This window comes from Electrophorus electricus, chromosome 4 (genome assembly GCF_041902795.1).
Source record: "Electrophorus electricus isolate QZ-2024a chromosome 4, ASM4190279v1, whole genome shotgun sequence".
NCBI lineage: Eukaryota > Metazoa > Chordata > Actinopteri > Gymnotiformes > Gymnotidae > Electrophorus > Electrophorus electricus.
The window spans coordinates 24,782,719-24,798,146 of record NC_137500.1 but is presented as its reverse complement, the minus strand read 5'-3'; the positions used below and the strand labels follow the sequence as shown (position 1 = coordinate 24,798,146).

The window sequence follows — 15,428 nt, the reverse complement described above, 5'->3', positions numbered from 1 at the left end:
AATCGAATCAGGATGTCTGGACTGCGTTTCAGTTCCTCTACAGGTTCCCTCCTGCTCTGATACACATCCCCTCCTCACTGTGCAGGTTCGGCGACGGCTACACCATCATCCTGAGGGTGGCGGGGCCCGACCCCGAGCTGCAGCCCGTGATGAAGTTCATCGAGAGCGAGCTCCCGGGCAGCACACTGAAGGAGAGGCACAGGAACATGCTGCAGTACCAGCTGCCATCCTCGCTCTCCTCCCTTGCTCACATCTTCAGGACCTTGGCCACGCACAAAGACCTCCTCAGGATAGAGGACTACTCCGTTTCCCAGACTACGCTGGACCAGGTGAGAATGATTAACTTCAACCCGATTTGATTACAACATCAGTAAAATACACTAAACAAGGTGAAATGGGGAATGTGTAATATTTGTTTTGAGGTTCAGCGTGATCGTTAAAATAAGAATACATTTAAAAAACAAAAAACAGAATGGGAGATAAGCTCGTATGAACTGCAGGTTTCTTTCCATATGGTGTTTATTTGCCTGAAAAGTTCTAAATATTTCTGAATAATTAAACACACAAAAATACTACAACTTATTAGCATCACCCTCTTCAAAACATCGTAGTTTCCTCAATGTACATGCTATGCCTGTAACTTCAGTGTCTCAAACTCATGGAGTGAAATATTCAAACAGCCTGATTTATTCTAGGTGGGACACACGGCTAAAATTTGTTATTTTGGAAACACTACTGACAAGGATCACAAATGTGTGCCTATTTTATTCTGCTGGACTATACTGACTGATGTGACTCCCACTCCTGCAGGTGTTTGTTAACTTTGCCAAGGATCAAAGTGACGATCACTCTGACCACTCCATACGGCGAAAGGAAGTCCTGGTGGACGTCCCACTGCTCAGACTCGTGAAGAAAGAGGGGCGGCCCTCGGAGAGCGTAGTGTGACCCAAGGACGCTCTCACCCTGGGAGTTCTGGAGCCAGTGACTTTTCACCTATTCCACCTCACTGACCTCTTCCATGCGCTGCAGTCTGCTGATTAACTTTTCCAGTCAGCTATTCAAGGACTGCATGAGCACACAGGTGCGGACACAGCTGCGTAGAAAATCAATGCGAGTCAACGCAAAAGGATTGAGTCCACTGACTACGTACTGGAGCATGGTCAAGGCAGGTTCCCCATGAAAGTATGAGAGTGAAACTTGAATCACTGCCATCATTTTGTTCCTATATGAACTAGGCAAAGAAGCTGTGGCTTTGTGCATTGTTTAAATAGAGCTGGTGAATCTTTAAAGCTCAATGGGTAATTTTGGTTTGGTAACTGTAAATGACAGGAAAATTCAGGGGCAGTGTCTATTTATTTGTACTAGAAATGACATGAAGAAGAATTACGATCATTCTTTGCGTCTCTACAAGCTACATCGCAGAAAAATCTGTTAGATTGATTTTGTTTTAAAATGTGCCTTTATTTATGAACAAACAATTGTTATTAAAGTCCAGTGGGGCATTATTTCCTAACATATTCTTCAAGATAGTGCTTATCTTAGAATTCTAATACTGCAATTTGAGACAGAAGTATTCAGTGTTAGCAAGAAACATAATGTACAGAGAAATGTAATACGCCTTTGACCTCAAGTAAACCATCAACACCAAGCGAATCTCTAGTAGTACAGTACAGAATTGGTGAGTGGTGCATATAGGGGTCAGACAACTGTTCTATTTGGGCTATCCAACAGAAGCCAGTATTATACATTTAGGATCCTGTGCTTAATTGGCAATACACAGTCATTTCATTTAATACACTGCCCAGTGTCCCATCAGTATTCTAAACTGTTTAACTGGTCTCAGAGGGAAGACGGCAGTCCTAGCACTTTACTGGTCGTGAACATTGGAAATTTACTGATCTCTTTGCACTGGATTTTCCACAGAACAAACAACATTCCACTTTTTTTTATTATACCTCCATCTTTTTCCTACATAAAATGGAAAGCATTTCACTATGGCATATTCCATGTTTGATACCTGTTTACATTTCAGATGCATTGACAATGGCTGTGGAATATCTGTTACTCACCCTGTCCAATACTTACAATAAAATATGACAAATCTTCAACTCAAATGTGTTTATTACACATAAGCGATACTAATATATTAGTAAGCTATTACTGCATTTTCATACAACTACCACTGTGACAAGAAATCCAAAAGCTAGTTTTAGTACTCGGCCTTGGAATCACTAAGAGCCACATGGTTGTCATTTGGCAACACTTGTGTATTTATTCCGTTGCATTTGTTTGTTAAAGCTGAATATCCCCGCCACACTCTTAAAAGCATCCATACTTTTCAGTTAAGCACATTCATTATAAACTATAAATGTTTTTTAAAACAATCAGTAAATTCATAACATTGGTTTACAGGTGTTTCATTTTTTTACGCTTGCTGGTACATTATAGCAATGTTTACCTTACATTTCTGTTGTGTCTAAAATAAAAACCAAGAAATTTTGATTTCATATAATTACAGTTTATTTTTTTAATCAATATATAATCACTATCCATTAAAACATCATATAACTTCAGTAGAACTTTCATACATGCATGAAATTTCTGCAAACAGGTTTGCTAGTACCCTGTGTGACTAATAGAGAAAGGCATGCAGTAATGCACTACTCCCTTGAAGTACTAACATATGCCAGTTCCTCGGGCACAGTCCATAGAGCAGAGAGATACAATTCACACTCCCTCACATTAATCAAAAATGTCAGAGAAAGAGGTCCATCTATTGCAAAATGCATTACTAGTTTAATATCTTTCACAACTAAAAAATGGTTCAAATCTTTAAAGTACAGGAATGCAAGACCAAGCCAGCAGTCAAAGAAAGCTGCACAGGTCTAAACTCTCACCTCCCATGTAACAATAGTCATTTTGAAACTAAAGACAAAGGTTGGCGTTCCTTCTGAAGTGCTGTGCAGGCTCCGGGGTACGGCCACTGACCCACCGTTCACTATGACTGGTTCATTTAAGCGGTGAGTAGGGGCAAGGAAACATGAGCTTGTTGCGTTGAGATTCAAGGTAGCCAACACTCTGCCGTACTGCAGAGAGAGAACAAGAATGCTATAAGAAAATAATACTGCTATAAGATGAAAAAAAAAAAAAGTCTCTCTCCAATACATTTTGTCACTTTCTAGAAAGTGATATAAATGTAAACTACCTCAGGCCAATATGCTTTGCTCAGTTTTTGTAGTTGGCAACTCAGAGGTGGAAGATGCTACTTCATTTATTATAATTGACAGGAACAGTCACCACTGAAGAGCTTAGCTGGTTTGCCATTACAAGTTATAACAGGCAGTAGGACAAGACACATTAATAACAGAGAGATGTTTACCTGCAGCCACTACTCTAGGATCACTGTGAGATCTGTATCTTACAGCTGCCCGATGGTCTGCACTCTCATACCACCACAGGACATGTACTGCAGTACACAAATGAACACACAACTCAACTGTGAGACAAAACCTTCATGTGCCCTCTGACGTGCCAAAGGTAATTGGGCAGCAGTTGATTATGAATTTGTGTTACCTCATCTTGAAAACACCCAGGCTTTTATAAAGTTGAACACTGGCCAGCGTGCTCATGCCAAGGTGATGTAAATTGTCGAAGTTCAATCTAGGCATGATACAGGGTGCCAGACAGATGGGACATTCCATTTTCAAAGTTGTAAGGGCATTTACCATTCATTGATCCACAGTGTGAATTGTGGACCAGGATTACGTCATAGAGAGGATTACCTCCCCCAGTGAACAGCGCGGTGTCCGCCTAGGGGTGTTTAATGATTAATGCTTAAAGTGCAACAGACAGGCAACTTTGGCAGAAATCACATCCACAATCAAAACAGCTTAACCCACAGGTTAGTGCTGTGTTCTTTAGCTTCCATGGGATATGGAAACAGAAGACCCACCAGAGTCTCCCTGTTAACACAACGACACTGGACACAACACCTCACCTGGGCTCATGACGTTACTAACTGGACACTGGACAGGCAACATGTGGCATGGTCCGAAGAGTTGCGGTCCCAATTGTTGATGGTAGGGTTCATGTGTGCCGCAGTGCCCAAGAAGCCATGGATCCCAGTTGTCATCAAGGTACTGTGCTTGCTGGTGGTGGTTCCATACTGGTGTGGGGTGTATTCTCATTGAATGGGTTGGGTCCATTGGTCTGCATAAACAATTCACTGACCAATGCCCACTACGTGTTACTGCTTGGTGAGCATCTTCAGCCCTTCATGGACTTCATGTACCCCCACAACGATGTGATATCGCAGCAGGATAATACACCATGCCAACGGGCTCAATTTGTCCAGAACTTGTTCGAGGAGCATTCCCACAAATAGTGAGCCCAATAAGGCATTTATGGGATGTGATGGAGAGGTCCATTTATAACAGAGATCCTGTAAATACCATGTAGCTGTGGCTGGCTATCCAGATGGCATGACTCAACTTCCTTCTAGACATCTTCCATTCACTTGAGGAACCGATACCTCATGGATTTGCTCTACTTCACCCGGCTAGAGGGGGCCCTACACAATACTAGTTCCTGTCCCATGACTTTTGGCACGTCAGTGTAGATTGCAAATAATGAAAATCAAATCCAACTTAATTATACAGGAAAGTACTACTCACAATCACATTTTGCCAGTTTTTGATGACATTTTTTTCTACTTCGCTAGTGCTATATTTGCTTCGGCCATCTTTGTTTTGTTTCTGACTTTTAACAGGGGATAATCTTTAAAAAAAAAGTGTTCACCTTAATTTCTAACAATTGTTTGATCTCTTTTGTCAACTAATTGGTCAGCATTTTCTTTAACACTATTTTCAAAACTGACCTTTTCCACCAATTACTATAGCTAAAAGTGGGTGTGGTTGTTTTTTTATCACCTCATGTTCCAAAATTCAGATGACCAATAGAGATTTAAGTTGCTCGCCTTCTTCTAAGACCCACCCCAGTAAAAAAAGTGCTTAAACTCAAAATCAAAAGAAAGACTACAGAAGCAGGAAAAAAGATTCCAAGAGCAAAAAATGCATCAGCAAAATCCACAAATAGAAGAAATTAAATCAAAGAGTGTGTGAAAGAATAGCAATTAGCACAAAATTAACTCCATATGATGGTGTAGACCTTGGATGATGACTCACAGCTGCACTGCACAATTTAAACTGTGTCATTGTGTTTTTTAATCTGTCTATCATAAAAACAAAGGCAACAAAATGTGTAAACAAAGGCTACATTCTACGCAAGTGTGCAAAAATTCAAAAGCGCTCAACCAAAAAAAGTCCAGCCGAATCAAATCCTCAGGCAATGTTCTATTCTAAAAAGGCTTCTGAATATGTGAAATATTTCAGAAAAGCACTTTAGATGAGGGTGTGCACTTATCCCACTTTGACTTCATCTCTATCAAAGCACACTGCCATTGTGTTTGAACAGACAACAACAAAGTGAAAGTATTCACTTATTACTGCTGCCTCTTGTTTGATGGACAGCTGTGAAATAGCCAAGTACACGCTGACTTTCCAGACTTTTGAAAGTTACTATCTGGGCGGTTCACAGAAGCACCTCTGGCAACAAACGAGTCTTTAGTTCAGATGCACTTATGTCATACTTACCTCTGTTGAGCCAACCGAACTCGCTGTGGAAGACACCCACCGGGTGGGCATACCCCGGGGCTGCATGGGTGCCAACTGCGCCTTGAAAAGCCTCGCCCCACACAGCTGGACCACCCGGCTTCATCTGGAAGGACACCAGCTCATACACACCTGAGGAGAAAAAAAACCGCACACACCCAGCATTAGTTACTAGAAGCTCAACTTCAGTGTTTCACAAGGCAATGCAACCTTTAAACAGTCAGTATTAATCTGCTTGACATGTTGTTGAAACTTATTTCTCTCTGTCGGTATGACACTGTGTAAAGCTCTCTATTAAATGTGCTGTAATTCAAACAAAGCTTACCCTATTCCAATAAGAGACTCTATTCCAACTCTAAATCCCCCCCCCCCCACTCAGTCTTTTTGGATAGTTCAGAATATGACAGTGAACAAATCCTTCAACTCTATATTCAGTGACACAGTGATGACGATAGCAAGCCAAATCACAAATACAACAAACTTATTTAAACTGTTGCCTATTATAACAATGTACAGGCAACAGTAACAGAGATTAATAAAACATGTCCTATTGAAGGTTAATAGGCTTAACACCCTTACCACCCTCTTTAGGTGGTTTCTGGATCTTGCTCCAGGGCACTAGGTATGTGACTTCACTGTCCTGGGAGGACAGCATGGGCATGGCTTTAGAGATGTACTGTTCCCCCCAGCTGGAGTCCTGAGCCAGGGCTGCCCGCACAGCTGCCCGCTGAGTGTAGCTGTCTAAGAAACAAAATGTAAATAATTAAAAAAGATGACTGTGGTCATCTCGCAAAAGGTGACTGACAATTTCCCGCACACATTTATAACATAATATCTGTGAAATGTACCACACACTTTATTAAAAATACATTTTTATTAGAAACACCTTCTGGATGTACAGTTTGTGACTATAACCCATCAAGTTGATAGCAATGCTCAAACTATTCGACAGTGTTTAACCATAAGTCTGACGCTGGCCACGTATCAGTGTCACTGCTGTGATGACAACGATCCGCCACTTAAATACAGTCAGTGGAGGAGCTGTAATGATAAATGGGGTAGATTGTAACTAACAGATTTGTTTATGGCAACATGGGCAACATTCTGTAACTGTATCTCTATAAGATAGGTGCAATTAATACAGTGCCCACTGAGTGTAGGTACAACATAGGTATTGCTATTAAAGTGGGTAGTGAGTGTAGATACTAGGACCCACATGAAATGTATGCTGTCATTTTTTGCAATACACAAAGATGGGCAGCTAAACTCATAGCAATCTCACTCATTTTAAATTCTGTTCAATCTGCAGATGTACGCAAAGTTCCTCTCACCGTATTTCCATATGTGGAAGACCTGATTGAGACCTCCATACTCTACGGTCCAGTAGCCCAGGAGCTCAGACTGTGCTGTGCGCAGGTGGATCTTCTCACTGGTCAGTCTGAGGAAGGCTGCATTCTGATGCGGGTGGATGTGGTAAGTACGGAATTCATAGAATGTTCCTTCACGTTGCTGAGGTCCAGTTGACATCGAAGCCCCGGGCTGCTGGATAACAGACAAGCAGCACATCACTGACATCCACTGCTGATCATTGGTGTTACACCACTTATATCGCTAGCAAATGCCGCACTTGATTTAGACATAAATGAACACATAATATATGTTAATATATGTAATATATATGTATCTTGATTTAGAAATAAATTAACACATAATATAATATATACAACCACCTGAATGAATAGACGTGTTCAGCAAAGCCTGGCTTACTAAAATCATGAACTTAACGCCACACGTCAAAGTCCTGTCATGTTAATTAATGAACCACTGATCTCTGCTGAAACAAGCTAAACACTTGTCCACTCGTAGTATGCCACTCCAAACTCAGCTGTAGCACATAATTCAACTGGAAAGTTCTCAAACATTATGATACAGACTAATATTCCTACAGCAAGTTAGTTAAAAGAGAGAATACTTTTAAGGAATTCTTACGAAATGATCTATGTAAATTGCATTTTAAACGGCATTTTATCAAGCTACCTAGCTAGATCGTTGGCTGGCTAGCGATCAATACTGGGTTCATGTATCGGGTGGCGTACTGTTTTTCTCTTTCATGCCGTTGTTAAACTTACAACAAACTAAATCAGAGCGGTTATCATGTTGGTTAAGGGCCCGGGGGGAGTTTCTGGAGCTCATGTGGGAAGAGCCAGCCGTGTGATTAGTAGTTTAGTCCACGCAAAGCGCTGTTCTAATCGTTTTGTGGAGTGTGTCGCGTACTGGATAGTTCCCTGAAGTTAGACAACCAGGCTGATGGGTTTTTTTTCCTGACGGAAAACGGACATTCGCGAACAGTAACACCAATATTGCATTAATTATGACTAACCTTCCGCCCAGTTTTAGAGACTGAAGAGATTGTGTTTTCCGCTCGAAGTGCTGCTTTTCGGAATACATTCCTTATTTGTTGCATGATTGCCTGTTTGAATGTCTCTGGACTCCCTCGCTACGTGCGTTTGATCAGGTTTGAAACACTTCTACTTCAACCGAAACGCGATGTGATACGGATGCCGAGAAGGTAAAGTCAAATGCATCGTAGTGGGTTAAACAAGCACACTATTATAATAAGCTACAAATATGGCTGTGCAGAATTGCAGGAGTATCAGTTGTGTAATCATAATGATCAAAATGCCATTTTGCTTTTTCAAAATAGCGTTCACACATATCATGGGGTATAAATAATAATGCATTGAATGCTTATTTCTACACTATTCTTTAGTTTTTATTTAAGTGTTCTTTTCTAGGCCACTGCATTTTGTTTGCAATTTTTGGGCAGGTAGAATGTAATATAAAGAGAAGAAGAAGAAAGCGGCTATAACTTGCTGGAAAGGAGTACAAGGTAGGTGTAGTGAACAAGCATCCAAATATCAGCACCTCCCTCTAAAACATTTGCTGCACATGTTCGATCTCACAACATCATTACAATGCCATGCACTGTAGATAAACATTGGAGTATACACAAAGAATTAATCTGTCAGACATTAGCATCTTTAGAACTTCAAATATTGTAATCTTCCTTTAACAGGGCTTATTCCAACATGACAGCTACTGATCTTCTTGTTTATCTTTCTGCGGATAAGTCTGTGCTACCCTTCATTATCCTAATAATCAATTTAGGGAGTGAAAAATAAATCCTGATTTCAGATCAGTGCCTACCAAATTTAAGAAACATTAGCGTGGATGTGTCTGTCCGTATACTTAAGTACTTCCTCACCCAAATAACTGTTCTCAGATTGTTAGTCTTCATGCTGAAGTTCAATGATTAAGGAGTGGATTTTCCAGGTGCAGAAGACAAGTCAAGTCTGTACCAAAAGGTAAGACATGTCTGGTTAAATAACACAGTAGCCAGTGGCCCGGAGCATAAAAGGTCATTATGCCTTACTGTCATCTGTAAAGGATTGTGTTTAAATTTGACAGCCAGCATGTAAGGACATAGGTCGAATTCAGGCATGCCCTCTCAGCCACTCTCCAGTATGTGGCAGCAATGGCACTATTTATCTTAACGAGTGTATCTTGTGTGTACAGCGCTTGTGAATGCTGTTGTAAGACATGAGGATTTACTAGATTTGATGCATTATTGAAGTATGCTTAAGTAAAATTGGGTCCAGTCTTTTCTCATCACACAAAATTCTACTGTTGTTTATCATCCTGGATACAGTTATAAAGATGATATTTAAATGTCGTAATGCTCAGTGACTGTGTGTCTTTAATCAAACCAACAGTGACTTCTTGTTTGTGAAAGATGGGAGCTGCTGAGGAAGTGAGTAAGTCCTCTCTCACATGATCATGATTTCTGCATTCTGCACATCTGTGCTTGTAAGGTGGCCTTTCTCTATATCATATCTAAGATGCACCTAAAACATGACATTGTGTTCTTTTCTTGACAGATGTGTACAATATTTCTCAAGTTTCAGCCTTGTTATTAAAAGCCATTTGAGTGCATTATCATATGTGTGAGTATTTTATAGAGAGAGCAATGTCTTTGTTTAGGAGATGTCTTTGTTTAGTGAACTCAGAGTAAATAACTGGCAAGAGTGACTTTTGGTTGGCACAAACATCAATTTTAATTATTTTTTGGTAATTATTTATATTTTACTAATGCCTAATGTAAATGCATAATAAACAATCGCAAGCACTCTTGACTTGTGATACTGTAATATACCATCACAAGTTAAGATTGATATTAATACATTTTTTTAAATAAAACCATTTCGAACAATTCCAATCATTCCTAAACAGCCACATTGCTCAAACTAAACGAATGGAACAATATCGTAAGTATAATTAGCGGAACCAATGTTTTAGCTCCTTGTTTTGAGGACGATAGCTACATATTGACGGACTGATACAATGATTATACCCACGCTTAAAGCTGCTTCCCGGGTAGCTAATTGGGCTGTATATTAAGTATATTAGAAGTGTGATAGTCAATGCTTCCCTCATTAAGGATGATCTAGTAGTGATATATCGTGACAATAATGAAGCGATGCTACCAAACGAATAAAGTGAGGGGTTTTTTAAAGATAGCAGGCTAGCTAACTAGCTAGCAAGCTGTCATTACTCTGAAGGCTTTCTTGAACTACCAAGGCTCGTTAAATATCATTTTGAAGTTCTTCAAATAGAGAAGTTTCATATCTTTGAATGTTGAGACAAGTGTCATTTCTGTTTGGGAATTTGACTAAGAACAGGGGAAACTTCGCGCTACTTCACACAGGGTGCATCATGGCGAAAAGCAAATTTGAGTATGTGCGCAATTTTGAGAGCGATGATACGTGTTTACGGAATTGCTACATTGTAGTTCGACTTGATGGGCGCAATTTTCACAAGTAAGTAGCTAAACCATAAACCGTCTGATGGTGTACCGTTCGATTCATAGCTATTTTTTGCTTGTTAAATTGGAAGGCTTTACATATGAAAGTGCTTCAGCAGCCAACTAAAGTATATTTGTTTTGTGGTGTCGCTTCGGACATGCACTGAAAATGTAAATCTCTTTAGTCGACTGCGTTTTATTGTGTATGGTCTTTATTGACACTAACTACTAAGCACTGTTTGACTGCAGGTTTTCTGAGCAGCACAACTTTGTTAAGCCCAACGATGACAGGGCTTTAGGGCTGATGTCCCGCAGTGCCCGGTCAGTTATGGAGGACCTCGAGGACATAGCTGTAGCTTACGGACAGAGCGATGAGTTCAGTTTTGTCTTTAAACGGTCCACCAACTGGTTCAAGCGAAGAGCAAGGTAAACTCAAATCTGAAACTCTTAAGTCTAATGTAATAAGTATTTAATAACGTATTTGATTTGGCTGATAGAATATTAAGTAATTAATTCATGGATGCCTGCAACTCAGTAGCTTATTTCCCTTTGCTTTTTTCGTTTGGCATCTAACTGCCTAGTTAAGAGAAGTGCATTGTTCACTATGTTAAAGTATAAGTCCCTTGTATTCTATTTATGTTCAATGCTTTGAAGTAGACAGGGAACAAAGTGAGACTTCTCTGCTCCCTCCCTGCTCTACAGTAAATTGATGACCCATGTGGCATCCCAGTTCTCCTCCAGTTATGTGTTTTACTGGGAGGAGTATTTTGGAGGGCAGCCACTGCTCTACCCTCCAGGCTTTGACGGTAGGGTTGTCTTGTATCCCAGCAACCGCAATCTTAGAGACTACTTAAGCTGGAGACAAGCTGACTGTGAGTGTTTTTTTCCCTCTTTTAAGTATGCATGTAAAATAATTTTTTGGGTCATTTTATTTGCACGTTTATTTGCATGTATTTGTAATACCTCTTGTGATAAATTTTAACAGGTGGCCTTTTTTCTGTGTTTTGGTTCCAGTGATTCTCATTGTTCAGTATCACTTCTGTTAATTTACAGGTCATATTAACAACTTGTATAATACTGCTTTTTGGACACTGGTGCAAAAGGGAGGACTCTCTACAAACCAGGCAGACAAAAGACTAAATGTATGATCTGCCACTGAGCCAGTCTGAGTATTACTTATTTTTCCGATACAACAGGCTTTTGAAAGTGGACATCATTGAAATCTTTAGGCCTGATTAAATTGTATTGCATATGAAAATATGGAAAGGATGAACCTTAAAACTGTTCATTTATCTGCTTTAGCTTCCTCATTTACATCCTTTCTGGATTTATGTTGTTTCAGGGAACTCTGTCTGCAGATAAGAATGAGATTTTGTTTTCAGAATTTAATATAAACTACAACGATGAACCAGCACTACACAGAAAAGGCACCACTTTGATCTGGGAGAAGGTAAAGTAGCAGCAACAGAAAGTTTGAGCTCTGTGGAAATTCTACTGGTTTAGTAATGGCTATTTACATCTACACCCTATAGGTCATTGAAACATCAACTAAAAAGGTCACAGTACCCAGTGAGGGCAACAAAGAGGTCACTTTTACACGCAGCAGAAGAAAAGTTACATCTTATAACTGTGACATCATTGGAGATTCATTCTGGGACGAACATCCAGACATCCTAGAAGAGGACAGTTGTTAAGCAAACATGAAGAGAGCAAGAAAGCTGGACAGTGCACATTTGGTGAACCTGTAGGACTTCATCTGGAGATTTTTATATTATTTTTAAGTTAATAAAGGCTATTGACTGTATGACAGGTTTCATGTATACTTATATTTTTGTCATCCAGAATAATAAGTAATAATACATGCAGTGCACCTACAAGAATAATGTAATTTTGTAATTTATGCCACTGGAAACTGGTTCTAATTTCTATTAACTAATTTCAATGTTAGGAATAGATGTAGCTTCAAATAATAAATTATTATTCACTCTTTGCATGAAGGTGAACACCAACATCCTGGGTTGACGTTGAGCTCAACTCATCCACAAGGTGGCATTCTTTCACTCTACATCAACGTCTACGGTTTAAACCAACGTGACCGTCTCAGCTCATAGAGGGCGTATTACAGTTGGCCATTTTCCTGTTCTCACACATGAACGTGTCACTTAATTACCCACTGTTTGAATAACTGGTTCCTTAAGAAATGCCTCCATAAATGAAAATTGACGTGTTACTTTTGAAAGGTTGTAAACATTTGAATTTGGTGCCCAAAGTGTACATAAGTAACATGGTCAATAATACATGACCACACAGGGTTCATGGACAAAGTCCTGGCAGTTGCAGACATCATTAATTAGCATAACAGCATAGTTTTATGGTTTATAATAGCAGGATTTAGCCTGATGAGAATTTCGCTTTGAAATAACTTTAATTATATCTTCATTATCACTTATGCTGAGGGATAAGGTTTGTGTGTAGTTATTTAATTAATTGATTTTTTGAATCAGCCAAACTTTTCAAGATGGATCAATTCAAATTTGTGATAAAATTAATAGGGTATGTGTAATTGTAGATGACATGTCTTGATTGACATGTTTGGCAAATGAAACTGAGGAGTGTATTTATTTCTTTGTAAAAATATATAATTTGAAAAAGCTTTTCTTTGAGCTTAGTAATTGAGAAGTTTATCACTATTTACTTATTATTTACTATTATTTACTATTTATTTACTTCTATTATAAATTCTTTGTGATGTTGAGCTGACTTTTGAAAATACAAGTACCCTACATTAGGATTACTGCTGGCTGCACCACTGGATACATCCACATTTTATATTAATGTTTGGTAAAGGAATTTAATGAATCTGAATGGGTATATGGGCAGAACAGAAGCCTCCATCCTCAGAGACGTGCAGGTAAGTGGACACCACTGATACTCTTTATCAGATATAGTAGTTCAGACATATTCTGAAGGCCCTTTCATGACTCCTTGTTTTGTTTTGAATTCAGTATTTCCTCTGTGAATATAGTATGATGTGTCCCCCCCAAACACCTACATTTTGTCACAAAAGGAAGTCATATCTTGGTTACATTTACTGCACCATTTGCCTTATGAACTTGGTTTTCAACCAGCTCAAAATCAGCTCAACATTTAACACCTCATCACCTTTTCCTTCGCTACCAGCAACAGCAAATTTACAGCCATTATTCATAAAACTGATTTACGCGAAGCTTTCAGGCTGGGCGGCAGACAGTGGAACATCATAACCTAATTACGGCCTTCCTCGTCTCAGATTTGCTGCTGATTCAGAAATGTTGCAGTCCAAATCTTTATTCAGGTCTCCCCAAAAAGCAAGATGGATGTTCTCTTTCTGGAAAAGGAATTCATTCTCTTGCCACACAAGCTCCCTTAGGTGGAGAGGATGAATATGTAGACTCATCTCCAAGGTGAGAACACAGACAAGGGAACTGGGTGGCTATATTTGGCTAAGGCCTTGTTTTTGGACTGTGGCCATAGCAGGAATCACATTCATTTGGGCTCTCAAACAGATAAACACTATCTCTGTGAAAAGAGAACTATTGCAACTCCCAGAAAGTCGAAGTAAATTAGCTGAGTTTGGAGTTATGTATTTAAGTCCTCTATATGGGGAGTCAAAGTATATATACAGGCACAGGAACTCAGGGTGACATTTGCATGCATTACTATGAAAAACTGGACAGTGCAGCCTGCCGGGTTTCCTTGAGTGATTTGTTGTTTGCCTTACTGGCAATAGAACATTACTTATATTCTTGTAAAATCCCTTCTCAGAAATCGAGGCCTGGAGTTGGCTATTTTACTAGGCTCTGACTACTTGTGTGTAAGATTTAGCCATATTTGAATGCATTTAAAATTTTAAAATGTAATAACCACAGAACCACATTCACACTATCATTTTTACTATCATGTCGATATCATATCTATACGCGTATAATTCACATTTTATAGCAAAATAATTTAAAGTTAGGGTCTGCTGAATCCTTGAGTGTCAGTTAGGTGCTTCCTTCCCAAATACATGCAATCAGTGCAACCTGAAGGCTTAAAATTTTCCGGATGCCCAAAATAGCCACTAAAAAATGATGAAAGACGATTTGATGAAGGTGACTCCGTGCTGGAGTCTATCTAGTCACAGATCAGAAAGGGGACCCAGTTTTCATGGCAAGATGTGTGAAGTCCTCTGTGGTGGGGTGGAGGGGATGGGCATATGACCTGAGACACCTGACCACTCTGTCATTCAGAATCATGTCCTTTCCTGGAGCTGTACTTTCTGAAACTTTCTGGGATTGCCATGGAAACTCAGGCAGGTATTCATTGGTGACAAAGGTAGCACAATGTATGCCTCTCGATAGAGATGTTTTACTCCGGCTTTGACCTGTCTTACACCCCACTGACATGGAGACCAAGCTTGGGCAAATGATGCTACCCCTCAGACCCCTTGGAACAAAAAGGCTGTAAAATATCACAAAGCAATAAACACAAACAGATCCAAAACAAAGGAGAGGCATCAGACACAAAAGTGGGTGTAGATGTGAGCCAGTGTGACTGCACACTGAACTCCTGACCTCTCGGCCGACAGAAGAATCCACCAAGTTAAGACAAAGCAGTAATTATCTTCATGTTACTAACGCATTGTGAACATAGCATAGATGCAGTACAACTCTGCGTGTGTGTGTGTGTGTGTGTTGGGGGGTGAGAGTGTGAGGGGGGTAGTGTGAGAGAGATAGTGGGACTGAAGTGGCAATCTCATCCTTGAGCATCTGCTGGAGGATCTCACGTTGTCCTTCACATCAAACAGCCTCATCCAGACACTGAGAAGAAGAGCTTTACCATGAGGATTGGGCTTTGCAGACATAACAAATGTGCCT

At 39.8% G+C, this 15,428-nt stretch overlaps 3 protein-coding genes across 17 annotated transcripts in view; 2 read left to right on the top strand and 1 right to left on the bottom strand.

Moving 5' to 3' along the window:
* The window catches only part of abca1b (ATP-binding cassette, sub-family A (ABC1), member 1B), a 28,762-nt gene extending 26,654 nt beyond the window's left edge, over window positions 1-2,108 (top strand). For all 3 annotated transcript variants that reach the window (XM_027016364.3, XM_027016363.3, XM_081712876.1), the window contains 2 exons: window positions 86-329; window positions 811-2,108. In XM_027016364.3, the coding sequence (XP_026872165.3) occupies window positions 86-329; window positions 811-945 (379 nt within the window). In that variant the 3' untranslated portion in view covers window positions 946-2,108. The remainder of the gene's footprint in view (window positions 1-85; window positions 330-810) is intronic.
* A 143-nt stretch (window positions 2,109-2,251) lies between these two features.
* Window positions 2,252-8,191, bottom strand: nipsnap3a (nipsnap homolog 3A (C. elegans)). 2 transcript variants are annotated; one of them, XM_027016379.3, is made up of 6 exons: window positions 8,050-8,191; window positions 7,001-7,211; window positions 6,249-6,410; window positions 5,652-5,801; window positions 3,380-3,466; window positions 2,252-3,086 (listed from the first exon to the last, which is right to left on the bottom strand). In XM_027016379.3, exons 1-6 carry the CDS (start codon window positions 8,131-8,133, stop codon window positions 3,010-3,012), a joined length of 771 nt encoding a protein of 256 aa, XP_026872180.1. In that variant the 5' UTR covers window positions 8,134-8,191; the 3' UTR covers window positions 2,252-3,009. The 2 variants fall into 2 exon arrangements, with proteins under 2 accessions (XP_026872180.1, XP_026872181.1); XM_027016380.3 differs by having other exon boundaries at window positions 7,001-7,208; window positions 8,050-8,189.
* Window positions 8,100-13,155, top strand: thg1l (tRNA-histidine guanylyltransferase 1-like). 12 transcript variants are annotated; one of them, XM_081712887.1, is made up of 11 exons: window positions 8,100-8,238; window positions 8,465-8,559; window positions 9,003-9,034; window positions 9,443-9,484; window positions 9,608-9,673; window positions 10,409-10,546; window positions 10,780-10,956; window positions 11,233-11,402; window positions 11,584-11,672; window positions 11,873-11,980; window positions 12,063-12,334. In XM_081712887.1, the coding sequence occupies exons 6-11, from the start codon at window positions 10,443-10,445 to the stop codon at window positions 12,222-12,224; spliced, it is 810 nt and encodes a 269-aa protein (XP_081569013.1). In that variant the 5' UTR covers window positions 8,100-8,238; window positions 8,465-8,559; window positions 9,003-9,034; window positions 9,443-9,484; window positions 9,608-9,673; window positions 10,409-10,442; the 3' UTR covers window positions 12,225-12,334. The 12 variants fall into 12 exon arrangements, 11 of the variants coding, with proteins under 11 accessions (XP_081569013.1, XP_081569010.1, XP_081569011.1 ...); XM_081712884.1 differs by having other exon boundaries at window positions 8,953-9,034; window positions 9,443-9,480; XM_081712885.1 differs by having other exon boundaries at window positions 8,953-9,034.
* The last annotated feature ends 2,273 nt before the right edge of the window (window positions 13,156-15,428 follow it).